General features: G+C 40.5%; 3 protein-coding genes across 4 annotated transcripts in view; 1 reads left to right on the top strand and 2 right to left on the bottom strand.

Moving 5' to 3' along the window:
* Nucleotides 1–133: 133 nt before the first annotated feature.
* Nucleotides 134–5,169, top strand: LOC141012665 (extracellular calcium-sensing receptor-like). The gene is made up of 12 exons (XM_073486197.1): nucleotides 134–387; nucleotides 705–847; nucleotides 1,025–1,119; nucleotides 2,321–2,500; nucleotides 2,614–2,802; nucleotides 2,927–3,140; nucleotides 3,270–3,472; nucleotides 3,583–3,792; nucleotides 3,867–3,990; nucleotides 4,081–4,274; nucleotides 4,364–4,645; nucleotides 4,747–5,169. Exons 1-12 carry the CDS (start codon nucleotides 134–136, stop codon nucleotides 5,167–5,169), a joined length of 2,511 nt encoding a protein of 836 aa, XP_073342298.1.
* Nucleotides 5,170–6,990: 1,821 nt separating this feature from the next.
* On the bottom strand, nucleotides 6,991–10,856 carry LOC141012588 (extracellular calcium-sensing receptor-like). Its single transcript, XM_073486105.1, has 10 exons — nucleotides 10,603–10,856; nucleotides 10,008–10,311; nucleotides 9,663–9,842; nucleotides 9,364–9,552; nucleotides 8,702–9,256; nucleotides 8,382–8,591; nucleotides 8,184–8,307; nucleotides 7,901–8,094; nucleotides 7,507–7,788; nucleotides 6,991–7,413 (listed from the first exon to the last, which is right to left on the bottom strand). Exons 1-10 carry the CDS (start codon nucleotides 10,854–10,856, stop codon nucleotides 6,991–6,993), a joined length of 2,715 nt encoding a protein of 904 aa, XP_073342206.1.
* Nucleotides 10,857–13,318: 2,462 nt separating this feature from the next.
* plch1 (phospholipase C, eta 1) overlaps nucleotides 13,319–16,234 on the bottom strand; it is a 63,777-nt gene continuing 60,861 nt past the window's right edge. Inside the window, exons 23-24 of one of the 2 annotated variants that reach the window (XM_073489299.1) lie at nucleotides 15,486–16,122; nucleotides 13,319–15,413 (exon numbers count right to left, since the gene is read on the bottom strand). In XM_073489299.1, the coding sequence (XP_073345400.1) occupies nucleotides 13,319–15,413; nucleotides 15,486–16,122 (2,732 nt within the window). The other variant, XM_073489306.1, reaches the window with a different exon arrangement.

Below are 16,234 nucleotides of genomic sequence, written 5' to 3'. Positions count from 1 at the left end.
GCACTCTATCTTCAGTCTTGATCAAGCAGGTTTGGTGTGAATTTTGTTTTACACAGACTGAATTTGTTGAACTTCTCATTGGTGCATATTCTGACATTGAGATATGTGTTTAATATCCAGAACAGCTGCATCCATGTCTTTGTTCCTCTGGTTCCTCACTTGGAGGCTCTCCTCAGCCCTCTCCCTGCTGCTTCTCAGTGTAGTGGGCATACAGACGGGTCTGGAGGTGGTTCAGGCGACAGTGTGCTCCCGGCGGGGTGCAACCAGAGACAAGAGCCTCTCCCAGGATGGAGATGTGATTATTGGTGGACTTTTTAATCTCTATTACAAACCTTCAGCTGTAGAGCAGGGCTACACCAGGCTGCCAAGTTATGAACCTTGCACCGGGTAAAACTTAATGACTCCATGTATTGTTGTTGAGTGTCTAATGGTTAATATGTTGCTCATATGCTGGCAGCACATTGTTTTACATTTTTAATCGCGCTCATATGTTTTTGTTAAAATATTATCCAGTTCTATGAAATGTTGACTTAGAAAGATATGAAATGTTTGAAGTTCATGATATATTGTAATAGCACCATTATTCATAAAATGTTAAAATGTTTGCTGTAATACATTTATCCATTATTAAATTATTATAATCTTTTACTGATCTATATTGCTCTTTATATGGTCACTATTTCTGTCTTCTCCTGTGGTCTCAGTTTAGATCTAGAGCCATTAAAATATACATATGCTATGGCGTTTGCGGTGGAGGAAATCAATCGTAACAGCACCCTGCTACCAGGAGTGAAGCTGGGCTACCGTATACTTGACAGCTGTTCCCGATACCCCTGGGCTCTGCAAGGTGCACTGTCAATGGTTGGAGGAGACACAAACAGCTGTAATTTAACAGCTTCTATGCCTCGATCTGCTGCTTATGACCAACCAGGAGAGAGAGCAGGTATGACCTGATATAGTTTGCAGGTTTACAAGTACAGTTTAAAATGATCGTTGTTATCTAATGTATGTCTAATGCTATCAGCAGGTGATCAACTTGTTCCTTTGCTCATTTGTGCGGCCTCATCTACAACAGGTATAATGCTGTCTAGGATCCTGGGGCCTCTCTCTGTGCCAGTTGTGAGTTTCATTATAACAGGAAATCTCTGACATCGTTTTTGTACAGTCTACAGTCACATTTTTTGTTAAAATAACTTTAGACTAATAAGATATAATAAGCCATACTTTTAGTAAAAGTATGCAAATACTAGAAATAATATTGCCTTTATGAGATGGGAAACAAAGACAATTATACCATAGGTAAACTATTAAGACATATAAGCCATTATTTGTGTCAGATTAGGAAAAACTAAAAACAATATGTTCTTTATTAGAAAATTAAAACACAAAACAAAATTAAAACCAAAGTAAACCGGTAAGAAGTAACAACCCAAATTTGGTATCAAATTTGACAAAAACTAAAAATAAGTTATACCCTAATTATAAACCAAACACCTAAATAATACTATAATTAGAAATCAAACTCAATGCCATGTCAGATCCAAAATATTTTAGACGTTATTTTACCCTTACTACCAAATAGTGATGCACAAACCATACTTGGCTTAATTAGACAGCAAAAACTGTAATTTAACAAATGTAGTTCCATATTAATAATGGTTGGACAAAACACAGAGCTCAGAGGACAATGCATTTATTTGCATTATTATTACATTATTAATATGGACATTATTTAACATAATTTCATTTTATTACCTTATAACAAGAAAACTATACTGTAAGTTCAAAAACATCGTAGTTATGGTAGTATTATATTAGTCTTTCTTAGAGGTTAATTTGCAACACATTACAAAATAACTGTACTGCAAAATAAAGCAAAGACCATTTTTATTTCCCAATTGTTGGACCCTTATTAGACTTTCTTAGAGGATATACGCAGTTTCTATTTACAGCATGTTGTAGGGTATAACTGTTTGTTTGCTCTTACTTCTAGTTTTCGTCTAATTTCATATAAAATTTTGGTTGTTATGTCTTAGTTTACTTAGGGCATGACTGTGTTTGTATTTTCTATTAAAGAACATATTATTTCTATTGTTTGCTTACTTTGATTTAATTCAATATTACGGCTTATTACGTCTTAGTAACAAATTTAGGATAAACTGTCTTTGTTTACTGTCTAATAGTGACCATATTATTTCTAGCTTTTGCCTAATTCGACAAAAAGTCTGACAAGAGTTTTGAAAACATTATAATTAAAAAGAAAATTGTATTATTCCTGTATAAACTGTGTCAGAATAAAAATTCCTTCTCTTTCCCTCAGATCAGCTACTTGGCTAGCTGCCCCTGTCTTAGTGACAGGACAAAGTTTCCTAACTTCTTCAGAACAATCCCCAGTGATATTTACCAAGCCCGGGCCATGGCACAGCTGGCCATACGCTTCAACTGGACATGGATGGGAGCAGTAATAGAAAACAATGATTATGGTCAATTGGCGATACAGGTGTATGATTTCATTATCATAAGATAAATTGCATGAAAAATTCTCTCATGTATCCCCTTTAATCATAAAACGGGTATAAGAAGTGACTTTTTGTTTTGACTTCCATATTTCAGGTATTTCAGGAGGAGATTCAGGGGAAAGGAGTGTGTTTGGAATTCATCGAGGCTCTTCACAGAGAAACTATAGTGAGTGATGCCAGACGTGCAGCACTCAAAATTAAAGCTTCAACTGCAACAGTGATTCTGATCTTTTGCTGGTATACAGATGTAAAGAAAGTATTTCTGGAACTGGCCAAGAGAAATGTGAGTAACTGGCATGAACATTTCTATAGGCTAAAGGGTTGATCATTAAACATAGAAGCACAGTTTGTAAGAACAAATAGTTGTATTTCTTGTTGTAGTTTATTTCAGTGTTTTCTTATTGTAGGTGACAGACAGACAGTTTCTGGCCAGTGAGGCTTGGAGCACCAGTGATGATCTTCTTCAAGATCTTGCCATCTCTAAAGTGGCAAGTGGTGTTCTTGGTGTGGCCATTCGAAGTTCAACAATACCTGGATTTGAAAATTATCTCAGGAGTTTGCACCCAAGTCATCGTCCTGATGATGAATTCATCAGAGAATTCTGGCAAAAGGAGTTTGGATGCACTCCTGGAGCTGAACAATCACAACAAACACAATCATCATATTTCTCTTCGCCACGCAGAACATGGTCTGACCATTCATCAAATGTTTCACCGACCAAAGAGACCCTTCTGAAAGCTTCTCTACCAGCCTGCAGTGGGACAGAGTCCCTGGAGGGAGTGCAGCATCCCTTCACTGACACCTCTCAGCTAAGGGTGGCGTATAATGTGTACCTGGCTGTTTATGCTGCAGCCCATGCCCTCCACAGCCTTCTCTCCTGCCCCAACAGAGACAGCCCTCCTGGAAACAACAGCTCCACTTGCTCCTCTCCAAAACACATCAAACCCAGAGAGGTAATATACATCACTGTGTCCTCTTATGCACAAATAGTAGTATAGTTTTTAAAGTTTTGATGAACTGTAAAGTTTTGCATAGGCAAATTTTCAACATTTGATGGTTTCAGCTGTTGCAGCACTTGAACAAAGTGAACGTCACCACACCACAAGGAGAAATGTTTTATTTCCAAGGTGCCGACATTCCAGCAAAGTACGACCTCGTCAACTGGCAGAACACCCCTGAAGGGTCACTTAAACTTGTTTTGATCGGTCGTGTGGACGGGTTTGACCTCCACCTTAATGAGTCGGCTATTCAGTGGAGCACAGGATCCAATCAGGTAGTCGCATCAACAAGTTGTGTCAAGGCTACTAAAAATGATCTGTTGCAATGACTGTCTGACTTTTTGTTTAGGTTCCTGTTTCAGTGTGCAGTGAGAGCTGCCCCCCAGGTACCCGAAAGGCCAACAGGAAAGGAGAACCTCTCTGCTGCTTTGACTGTATCCCATGTGCTGAAGGGGAGATTAGCAATACAACTGGTGAGAAAATCACTCCATTGGGAAAGGGAAATTCATTTTTGTAAGTTTAATTTTCCCATTTGTGTTTCACTCTTCATCTCCCTCTACCAGGTTCTCTTCACTGTGAGCGTTGTCCATCTGAGTTCTGGTCTAATTCTGAACAAACAGCCTGTGTCCCTCGTCAGCTGGACTTTCTTTCCTTTAATGAAACATTGGGCATTACTCTGACCACTGCAGCTGTGTCTGGTGCTGCAGTGACAACAGCTGTGTTTGTGGTGTTTATTTGCTACCGTAAAACACCTATGGTACGAACCCAGAGTCATAATTCTCTCTGACAAAGTATCGCATTGTTTAAATGGCCACATCTTTGTCTGTTAATCTGATTCACCTCTAGGTCCGAGCCAACAATTCAGAACTGAGCTTCCTACTTCTTCTGTCTCTGAAGCTCTGCTTCCTGTGCTCACTGGTCTTCATCGGTCGTCCATCAGTCTGGTCCTGTCGGTTCCAGCAGGCAGCCTTTGGGATCAGCTTTGTACTTTGTGTTTCCTGCCTCCTGGTCAAAACCCTCGTAGTTCTTGCTGTTTTCCGCTCAGCTCGGCCTGGTGCTGAAACCTTGATGAAGTGGTTTGGTCCGGGCCAACAGAGAGGAAGTGTCTGCCTCTTTACTTCTGTACAGGTATGAATACTGTCTCAGTGATTAAATCAAGTCAATATTTTATTACATACTGTAACATGATATTGAATAATAACACTAACACGTGTTCACTTTTCATTCAGGTTATCATCTGTGCCATATGGCTGTCCCTGAGCCCCCCAGAGCCTCGACCTGATCTGGGTTTCAAAGGGTCAAAGGTCACCCTGGAGTGTGCCATGGCCTCCGTGGTGGGCTTTTCTCTGGTTCTGGGCTACATCGGCCTGCTGGCCTGCACCTGCCTCCTCTTGGCCTTTCTTGCTCGGAAACTCCCTGACAACTTCAATGAGGCCAAACTGATCACCTTCAGCATGCTGATATTCTGTGCTGTCTGGGTGGCCTTTGTCCCTGCTTACGTTAGCTCCCCTGGGAAGTATGTTGTCGCTGTGGAAATTTTTGCAATCCTGGCCTCCAGTTATGGTTTACTGCTCTGTATTTTTGCCCCCAAATGTTTCATCATTCTTTTGAGGCCTGAGAAAAACACTAAGAAACACCTGATGGCCAGATAGTTATTTGTGCTGAAAAGTGAGGATAATGACTGTATCATACTTATCTGGTGGCCCCCAACTTGGTTGGCTGGTTGAATGTGTATATGTTCACCAGTGTGTGATATATAAATTATTTTCATCTAAATAATGTTACACATGTAATTATTGCTTTGATTTGAACTGAATTTCCCAAAATATATATCCTCTTCTCAGACATCAGTAACTACCATTTAAGAAAAATGCATATTTCAATTAAATGGCACAAACTAAAAATTGCATTTAATTTTGTATAAATGTGGTTGGTTGTTTCTTTTTCTGCATTTTGATTTAATGCTGTACCTCAACTGAATAAAAGTCTCCCTCTCAGAAAACAGAATATTTTAATTCAGATCACAGTACATTAATAGATAACTTATTCCAAGTCAGTTTTTCTTTTTTAAACAATTTATTATAAATAATAATAATAATAATAATAATAATAATAATAATAATAATAATAATAATAATAATAATACAATTATTCCTTTTTATATTTCTACTGAAATCAGTAATTGGGGATTAATAAATTATATTGTATAAAACAGTAGAAATCACATGCAAAATCTTGGGCTGCTGTTTTAGTTGTGTTATGATAAGATCAAGTGACATTAAACTTAATGTTTAAACCATAATGTTTAATTTGACATAGATTAGATTAAATGATGATGAAATTAAATGCTTTATTTTGTTTCTTTGGTTATAATTTCAGTTTATTGCAGCCCACTGATAACACAACCAGTTCCGCTACAGGATGTTCAGATGACTCGACCTGAGTTTTTTCTACTCACCATAGGGGCTTTTGGTCTCCACTGTAAGAGGGTAATATTTGAAGGGTTACTCAGCCAGCCATAGTCAATCAGTCTTTCAGTTAACCTTGCCTGCAGCAAGTTATATAGCCACGTTATGCTGATGTATTTGTGTTTTTGTATTTCTAGAAAGAAAATAAGGAGTAAAGGAATTCCTCTAAACACTGGATGTCTCTTTTGTGTCAGAGTGTGCAACAGAATGCTCTCAGTGAAAGTTCCTGTGAAGTTAAAAAATTTGCTTTTTCAGCATTTAGGTGCTGAAAAAGCATTACTTATTAACCATTTAATAATGTTCTTTGTAAATTATGGTAATGCTTATTCAGTATCCTTGTGCATTATTGACGTGTTATTTAAGGGATATGTGTTTTCAGCTGTACAATAAGGGTGATAAAGAGCATAAATAAATGGCTAATTGTGGTTGAGTAATGCTTATTAAGCACTCTTATGCATTTATGAATTGTTCCTAAAGACACACATGTTTTCAACCTCACAATAAAAGGTCACAATTGAGTAAATAAATGGTTAATTGTGGTTATGTAGACTTATTAGCACTATTATGCATTTATAGTGTTACTTAAAGAATGCATGTTCTCAAAATCCAAATTATTTTCTGAGATTTATTCAATTGAGATACAGTATTTAATCAAACATAGAAAAAGAGAACAACCAACCACATGAATTCAAAATAAATGTACATAAAAAAATCTATTTAAGTGTGCAGATTTTATTGTAATGTGCATTTTTCTTAGAGGAAGATGAAAAATGTATTACAATTTATGATATTAAGAGCAGCAGAAATATTCTTACATATTCAGTCACGAATGAAACTCATAATTATGTGTGGCTACAAGATATTTATAAACCTCATACAGCTAAGTACATTAAAAATCAACATTATTTAGATTTAGAATAATTGACATATCACACACTGATGAACTAATATATGATAGCAAATTAGGAGCCACCAAATAAAAATGAGTCATTCAAGTAAGAAACACTATTTGGCCATCAGGTGTTTCTTGGTGTTTTTCTCAGGCCTACAGAGAATGATGAAACATTTGGGGGCAAAAATACAGAGCAGTAAACCATAACTGGAGGCCAGGATTGCAAAAATTTCCACAGCAACAACATACTTCCCAGGAGAGCTAACGTAAGCAGGAACAAAGGCCACCCAGACAGCACAGAATATCAGCATGCTGAAGGTGATCAGTTTGGCCTCATTGAAGTTGTCAGGGAGTTTCCGAGCAAGAAAGGCCAGGAGGAGGCAGGTGCAGGCCAGCAGGCCAATGTAGCCCAGAACCAGAGAGAAGCCCACCACAGAGGCCATGGCACACTCCAGGGTGACCTTTGACCCTTGGAAACCCAGATCACGTCGAGGCTCTGGGGGACTCAGGGACAGCCATATGGCACAGATGATAACCTGAATGAAAAGTGAACACATTTCAGTGTTATTAATCAATATCAAGTGTAATAAAATATTTGCTTGATTTAATCAATGAAACAATAGTCATACCTGTACAGAAGTAAAGAAGCAGACACTTCCTCTCTGTTGGCCCGGACCAAACCACTTCATCAAGGTTTCAGCACCAGGCCGAGCTGAGCGGAAAACAGCAAGAACTACGAGGGTTTTGACCAGGAGGCAGGAAACACAAAGTACAAAGCTGATCCCAAAGGCTGCCTGCTGGAATCGACAGGACCAGACTGATGGACGACCAATGAAGACCAGTGAGCACAGGAAGCAGAGCTTCAGAGACAGAAGAAGCAGGAAGCTCAGTTCTGAATTGTTGGCTCGAACCTAGAGGTGAATCAGATTAACAGACAAAGATGTGGCCATTTAAACAATGCAATGTTTTATCAGAGAAAAATGTGACAGAAATGTCACCTGTTACATTAGTCTTGGTTCTTACCATAGGTGTTTTGCGGTAGTAAAGAAACACCACAAACACAGCTGTTGTCACTGCAGCACCAGACACAGCTGCAGTGGTCAGAGTAATGCCCAATGTTTCATTAAAGGAAAGAAAGTCCAGCTGACGAGGGACACAGGCTGTTTGTTCAACGTTGGACCAGAACTCAGATGGACAACGCTCACAGTGAAGAGAACCTGGTAGAGGGAGAAGGAAGTGAAACACAACTGGGAAAATTGAACTTGCAAACATGAATTTCCCTTTCCCAGTGGAGTGATTTCCTCACCAGTTGTATTGCTAATCTCCCCTTCAGCACATGGGATACAGTCAAAGCAGCAGAGAGGTTCTCCTTTCCTGTTGGCCTTTCGGGTACCTGGGGGGCAGCTCTCACTGCACACTGAAACAGGAACCTAAACAAAAAGCCAGACAGTCATTGCAACAGATCATTTTTAGTAGCCTTGACGCAACTTGTTGATGCGACTACCTGATTGGATCCTGTGCTCCACTGAATAGCTGATTCATTAAGGTGGAGGTCAAACCCGTCCACACGACCGATCAAAACAAGTTTAAGTGACCCTTCAGGGGTGTTCTGCCAGTTGACGAGGTCGTACTTTGCTGGAATGTCAGCACCTTGGAAATAAAACATTTCTCCTTGTGGTGTGGTGACGTTCACTTTGTTCAAGTGCTGCAACAGCTGAAACCATCAAATGTTGAAAATTTGCCTATGCAAAACTTTACAGTTCATCAAAACTTTAAAAACTATACTACTATTTGTGCATAAGAGGACACAGTGATGTATATTACCTCTCTGGGTTTGATGTGTTTTGGAGAGGAGCAAGTGGAGCTGTTGTTTCCAGGAGGGCTGTCTCTGTTGGGGCAGGAGAGAAGGCTGTGGAGGGCATGGGCTGCAGCATAAACAGCCAGGTACACATTATACGCCACCCTTAGCTGAGAGGTGTCAGTGAAGGGATGCTGCACTCCCTCCAGGGACTCTGTCCCACTGCAGGCTGGTAGAGAAGCTTTCAGAAGGGTCTCTTTGGTCGGAGATGAAGAAGAAACATTTGATGAATGGTCAGACCGTGTTTGGAGTTGTGAAGAGGAATATGAAGATTGTGTTTCTTGTGATTGTTCAGCTCCAGGAGTGCATCCAAACTCCTTTTGCCAGAATTCTCTGAAGAATTCATCTTCAGGACGATGACTTGGGTGCAAACTCCTGAGATAATTTTCAAATCCAGGTATTGTTGAACTTCGAATGGCCACACCAAGAACACCACTTGCCACTTTAGAGATGGCAAGATCTTGAAGAAGATCATCACTGGTGCTCCAAGCCTCACTGGCCAGAAACTGTCTGTCTGTCACCTACAATAAGAAAACACTGAAATAAACTACAACAAGAAATACAACTGTGCTTCTATGTTTAATGATCAACCCTTTAGCCTACAGAAATGTTCATGCCAGTTACTCACATTTCTCTTGGCCAGTTCCAGAAATACTTTCTTTACATCTGTATACCAGCAAAAGATCAGAATCACTGTTGCAGTTGAAGCTTTAATTTTGAGAGCTGCACGTCTGGCATCACTCACTATAGTTTCTCTGCGTACAGTCGCTATAAATTCCAAACACACTCCTTTCCCCTGAATCTCCTCCTGAAATACCTGAAATATGGAAGTCAAAACAACAAATATTTTCACACATAAATCTTTTTTGTATCATTCATGAAGGAGACACATGAGGAAATTTACAGTTAAACAACAAATCAATGCACCTGTATTGCCAATTGACCATAGTCATTGTTTACAATCACCGCTCCAATCCATGTCCAGTTGAAGCGTATGGCCAGTCGTGCCATGGCCCGAGCTTGGTAAATATCACTGGGGATTGTTCTGAAGAAGTTAGGAAACTTTGTTCTGTCACTAAGACAGGGGCAGCTAGCCAAGTAGCTGATCTGAAGAAAAGACATGGAATTTTTAGTTGACACAGCAATTATACTCGGAATAGCAATATTAATAATTATACTAATACTGTTAATTTTAATTTTTAAATATTATCAGATTTTTGACGAAATCTTTACAAAAATGGGCTTTATGTCCTGAGGTTTCCTGAAACTCACCACTGGCACAGAGAGAGGCCCCAGAATCCTCGACAGCATTATGCCTGTTGTAGATGCAGCAGCACCAATGAGCAAAGGAACAAGCTGTCCACCTGCAGATTGAGGCGTAGCAGCTGTTAAGTTGCAGCTGTGTGTGTCTCCTCCAACCATTGACAGTGCACCTTGCAGAGCCCAGGGGTATCGAAAACAGCTATCAAGTATACGGTAGCCCAGCTTCACTCCTGGTAGCAGGGTGCTGTTACGATTGATTTCCTCCACCGCAAATGCCATAGCATATGTATATTTTAAAGGCTCTACAGCTAAACTGAGACCACAGGAGAAGACAGGAATAGTAAACAAAATAAATTAAAATAGAGGAAAATAATAATCATGGACATGAAAAACAACAAATACAAAACAATGTATACATACCAATATAAATGTATTACAGCTTTTGAAATTCTACTATGATCAAAATATCCTTATCTCAGGTATGGATACAAATTTTATCAACAGTGGGCACATTATTAAATATTATGAGCACTATAAACATTGCATTGCCAACTTTCTTGGTCAACATTTAACAAATAATAAATAAATTGTGATTAAATTTTACCCAGTGCAAGGTTCATAACTTGGCAGCTTGGTGTAGCCCTGCTCTACAGCTGAAGGTATGTAATAGAGATTAAAAAGTCCACCGATAATCACATCTCCATCCTGGGAGAGGCTCTTGTCGCTCGGTACACCCCACCGGGAGCACACTGTTGCCTGAACCACCTCCAGCCCTGTCTGTATGCCCACTACACTGAGAAGCAGCAGGGAGAGGGCTGAGGAGGGCCTCCGAGTGAGGAACCAGAGGGACAAAGACATGGATGCAGCTGTTCTGGACAATTAACACATATCTCAATTAACACATATATCAATGTCAGTGTAAAACAGCAACAATTCACATCAACCCTGCTTCATCAAACCTGAAACAGAGTGTGTTAAGTTCAGACAATATGGTAAATTACTGTAAGGTACCTCATAAATGACAGATCCTGTTATCAAAGATGAATCCCATTGAATTCAACATGTCCAAATGTAACATCATAGCCTCATGCCAGTTACCTGCAAGAACAAATGACATTACAAACAGAAAATTGTCTCCCTTTGTTAAAAAGCTCTTATCACACATATCACAAGACAAACTGTGAAAAGTGACAATTGCACCTTGAACAAAATCTATCCTCCCGCACATGCATATTATGTGTATCAATGACTGGTGAAAGAAATTCAGTTGGTATAGAACACAATCCATATCAATCCTGTTTCATCAAACCTGAAAACAGAGTGCATGAAATAAAAAATGTTAAGGTACCTCATGTACGTTCAACAGTCCCTGTAAACCAAAAACAGATCCCATTGAATTCAAAATGTCCACATGTAACATCATAGTCTCATGTCAGGTACCTGCAAAAATGCATCACATTATGAACAAACACTTACATAACCCCCCCTCCCAGTCTGAACGAGTGAAGTGTCGATGTGAGTATTTATAATAGGTGTAAAGCGAATCAGTCAAACTGATGACACAAGCAGCCCACACTTAGAGTTATTCCCCTCTAGAGTGATGGTGGAAAACCAATCAAATGCTAACAAGTGATTAGCGTGTGTGAAGTTAGCAATGGTGGGTGTGCGTATGCGTGTACGGAATGATTCCTATAGATACAGTACTGTATGATGTCATTCGAAAGGCCCAAGGTCACTGAGATATTGCACCACAGGACGGGCAGGTGAAAGGGAGGCTGCTCAACACTTATCTTAACAAGCTGAAAAGTTGAGATAAAACAAAGCATCATCATCCAACTGTATGTGTCCTTTTCTCTCAGAAATATTGTGCTGTGATTGATCTATAAAACTTAGTGTTTAGTGTAGTGTAGGTGAGTGTGGGTTGGAACCTGTATAGGGAATTGTATGCCCGGAGCAACAGGTGTGCCATCTGTCAGCTCTATTATACAGTAATTTCATGAGCAATTACATCCCATTATGTTCAAGGTGGCATATGGGGAAAGATGAAGATGTTTACGACTGACAATAAATTGATTTTGAGCTTGAGCTGCAATCGTGATTAATTATCTGTTTCTATATAGCATTCAGAGAATAACAGGAAATAAACATGGAATCTGTTGAAATCAAATATTTCAGTATTTTATTGCATTGGTAGGAAAATGCTCACAGTTCTTAAATGAGCAACAATACAAAGAAAAAAAGGATGGTGTAACACTGAAACAATAGAAAAAAAACTGCTGCTTTGCCACCCTCCCTTTCTCAGCCGGGCCCTGTGTAGTTATCACTCTGTTGTTTTCATTCTATTGAGTTATACAAAATAAAATAACCATAACCAACAACAGATTTTTTTGCAGACTGTATCAAAGCAATTATAAAAATAAAAACCTTTAAACTCCAAATCTTTAAAATTTGCAATCACGTCTTCAAATTCTACAAATCATAGAGAGCAACGAGTCCAAACATGGAAGTTTACGTACTGTATTGCACCTAATACAAACAAGCCTATGTCCTCAGTTGTATCCAATGCAACTTTTTGTTCTGTGCAATTGTTGTTGGGCGATGCAACATCTACTGTATAAATTGGTGCATAGTCATGCCTGACATGTTCACACAGGTAACGTGCACAAACATAAATGTACAGTTAGAATTGGTTCTCAACTAAAAACCATCTCAGATTAAAAACAATGACAGAAATATTTACACACAACACAAATAAAGAGATACCACTGAAAAAGAGAAGGAAGACTTACATTTGATCTTTGAAAAGATGAATCCCATCTATTAAAAGTAGCCGTTTGATTATACTACACATTCAAATGATACAAAGAAAGACATTCCCTCTCTGCTTAAAACCCAATTCTTGTTTTTTTGCTTCATAGTCAATGTACGAAGTTTGGACAGTACATCACAAGGACAGAGATAACATGTATCTGTACAATCAGTCTAGGAAGCCATTTTGAGGGAATCAAAGTTCCCCAAAACATGTACACATTAAGCAGAATATAGACATTACAATGCCAGACTAGAAAGACCATTCACTATTGAATAGTGGACATTTCATACAGGAAATTCATGCTGTCAGATCCAACCATGGATTACATTGTACAGACTGTATCTTTCTCAAGAAATATCCCAGATAAGATTTACTTAACTGTTATAAGGGAACATGTAAACAAACAATGGCAAGTATTTATTTCCTTGATCTTCTGGCTTTTGGTTTAACTAAACATCATCAAGAGTCACTGCCTGATAGTCAATTTCACTTTAAGCTACTGTCAGAGCTACAGTCTGAGCAGAAAGTAGACCTCAGGCTCTGACGCAGAGTGATTAGAGTCAGCAGGTGGAAGAGAGTCATCGGTATAGTACCGATCTCCATAATGATCCCCATTTCCATAATGTAATGATGTACAAGCTCCTTCAGGAAGTCCTCTGTCCTCCAGCTGACCAAGGTAGCCTGCTATGTAAGAACCAGTAGAGTGTCTGTTAGCTGGTGGATTCTGTGAGGCTGGTTTATTCCTCAATACTACTCCACCAATGCTGGCTGTACTATTGATCACCACACCTGCCCGAGGCTTGAGAGCCTCTTGCTGTCTTTCACGGGCACGGTTGTTGATGTGACGAACTCGGCTTTGGCTCCGAGAGGAGAGGCGACGAGTCAGGAGTGGAGGGGAATCATCTACATCCCTGGGAACAACAGGAGCTATACTTGTTGCCTGCGGCTGCGACAGTGGGGATTTCGGTTCCTGACGCAACTGAGGAGGCTGAGGCCTTTCTCTGTCACTTTCATCTGCTTCTAGACTGACCAGCTTTCTTAGCTGTTCTGTAAGCGGATCACATGACTGTGATTGGAAAGTTACTTCCCCCATGGTGGCCATCCTCTTTTGCTTTCTCATATGGGGAGTGATGAAACTGCGACTAATAATGTGGTATTTGCTCTGGAAGTTGCATGATATGTCTTCAGAAGTCAGGTCTCCCAGGGACTTAGACTTACATTGGCTGGGGGCTGTGGAGTCTGTGGTACCAGGCTGGGGTTTTGTTGATAAAAGGCCTGCATTTGAGTGCAGTGAAACTCTGGATTCAGGCTGTGACTGGTGCCTTGTATTGCTGAGGGAAACCTTTTGGTTCCATGACTGCTTTGGGGTGTATGATTGTGTTGGACTTTGGCAGTGTGGTTGGGGGTTTTGAGTAGCTGAAGAATCTGGTGGAGGCGTAATGCAGTCATAGTCCAGGCGGCTGTACACTGCATCGCAGTCTGAAGAAGGGGAATATAGTCCTCTGTCTCTGCAGATGTTTGAAGACATGGGAGATTGACAAGGGAGGCTTTCAGAAGAGGAGAAACCATTGGGGAAGCACCTTGCTTGCTCCCTGTCTATCGGTTTATACCCTTGCCTATCTTGATTTGACCTATTTAGGTTTTGGCTGCCAATATAGCTCCTCTGTTGTGTGTAGGAACTGCTGAAGTCTCTGCTGTTGTTGAAGGCCTCAGAATTACTCTTAGGTACAGGGTAGCTGTTCTGACGCAGCGGACTGGGGTTGGAGGGTCGGGAGTTGGCAGTTCTGTGAAACGGAGAAGGCTGGGAGTTGTTCTGGTGTTGGTTGTGATTAGGCAGCTGATAACAGGGTTGATTCATTGGGGAGGAAGACTGGGAAAATGGTCTATGAGATGCATGTAATGGGTACTGTTGTTGAGGATTACAGTATGACGAAGGCTGTTTTTGTTGGGAGTAGTTGGGAGTGGACTGATGGTTTTGGTAAATCGTGTGACGTTTTGTTGGGCTTATGAGCCCCTCCAATTGACTGCTATGTCTTGGTGAGGTAAGCATCCTCTCCAATGGATCCTCATCGACATTTATCTCCACTTCTGCAAAAACATTGCCAGCTGACTCATGGAGAAACTGAAAACAGTCATTGTTTACAGAGGAACCCATGTACCTTTTAGCAGTATCCCGTTCTATCTCTGGTGCTGGGGGATCATACACTTCCTCGTATACACTCTCCTCGGCCTCCTCAATTTCTTCAGTCCCGCCCCTTTTCCTGTGCATATCATTCCAGCTCACATTGTGCCCTTTCCCGAAACCTTGACCCACCTTTGCTGGGGATGACCCCAAGCTGTTTGAGCTTGTTGAGTTCTCTGCCCGAACATGGACTGTCTGTTTCTTCAGGTTGTACAGGGATACAGGCGACAGCACCTCCTCGTCCAGAATGGTGTAGACTTCTTCAAGCTCAGCAGTTTCTGGGCTGGAGAGGATGGCTGGAACAGGAGCATCTGCCTGGGAAAGGATTTCTTGTTTTGTGTGATTTGTTTTCTGAGCTACTTTTTGGGGACTTAGTAGGTGCTTGTTGTGAGTAGATGCAGTGTTGGTCTTGAGAGGAGACCTTGAATCTTGCAGCACTTTAGGAGCGGTAGGCCTGTTGTTAGTAGATGAATTGCTGGTCTTGAGAGGAGACCTTAAATCTTGGAGCACTTTAGGAGTAGTAGGCCTAAAGTTCGAATGACGGAACGGGGTCTGATCATGAGATAACATTGTGAGATCATTTTGGTCAACAGTGCTTTCAAACTGACCAATCAGAGCAGAAATAGAGCCACATGTGTCCTGCTCGTTGCCTAAGGACACAGCATCAATGAGTCTGGAGATGGTGCTGTCATGCAAAGAGGTGGGACTCCTCAGATCACAGTCCATATTGACAGGGGAAAGAGGGGCCGTGGAGGAGGGGGCAGAGGAGGAGGACGAGGAGATGGAAGGTGCACCTGTGAATGTTGTGCTGTTTGATGATGTTTCTGATTTATCTGATCTCATCTTGCTCTTTGCTGTAGGTGAGACCAAACCTTTTTTCACTGTTCCTGTGGAGATGATCTCTGATTTGTGGACTACATTGTCTCCTGACTGGTAATTGGCATAATCTTCTTCCTTTCTTACTTCTCCACCACCAATAACCAGATAAGAAACCTCCTCTGATTGGTCAAATTCTTTGTTTCTGTTGATGTATGACTTAGAAGGGGAGGAGATGTTTGGTTCAATAGAGAATGATGACTCGATGAAAGGGTCCAAAGAGGAAGACCTTGGCCTGTTGAAGGGGCAAGCTCCTGTGGACACAGATAATAGAACACAAAGATTAATAAAGACAGGCTCATCTACTAGCATTTGATGTAGAACATCAAGCCAACCACGATTAAATGACAACAATTAACAGTCCAG

Source organism: Pagrus major, chromosome 2, assembly GCF_040436345.1.
Source record: "Pagrus major chromosome 2, Pma_NU_1.0".
NCBI lineage: Eukaryota > Metazoa > Chordata > Actinopteri > Spariformes > Sparidae > Pagrus > Pagrus major.
Note: the sequence above shows the minus strand (reverse complement) of the source record. Positions and strands in the feature narration are given on the sequence as shown.

What these genes read in the sequence shown, in the direction of transcription:
- LOC141012665 (XM_073486197.1), top strand. Translation starts at nt 134, where the DNA reads ATGTCTTTGTTCCTCTGGTTCCTCACTTGGAGGCTCTCCTCAGCCCTC. An exon ending in ATACCCCTGGGCTCTGCAAG is followed by an intron (nt 848 to 1,024) that starts GTGCACTGTCAA and finishes TAATGCTATCAG; the next exon opens with CAGGTGATCAACTTGTTCCT. An exon ending in CTGGCAAAAGGAGTTTGGAT is followed by an intron (nt 3,141 to 3,269) that starts GCACTCCTGGAG and finishes CTTCTCTACCAG; the next exon opens with CCTGCAGTGGGACAGAGTCC.
- LOC141012588 (XM_073486105.1), bottom strand. Translation starts at nt 10,856, where the DNA reads ATGTCTTTGTCCCTCTGGTTCCTCACTCGGAGGCCCTCCTCAGCCCTC. An exon ending in AGTTATGAACCTTGCACTGG is followed by an intron (nt 10,312 to 10,602) that starts GTAAAATTTAAT and finishes CTGTGGTCTCAG; the next exon opens with TTTAGCTGTAGAGCCTTTAA. An exon ending in ATGGTCAATTGGCAATACAG is followed by an intron (nt 9,553 to 9,662) that starts GTGCATTGATTT and finishes TCCATATTTCAG; the next exon opens with GTATTTCAGGAGGAGATTCA.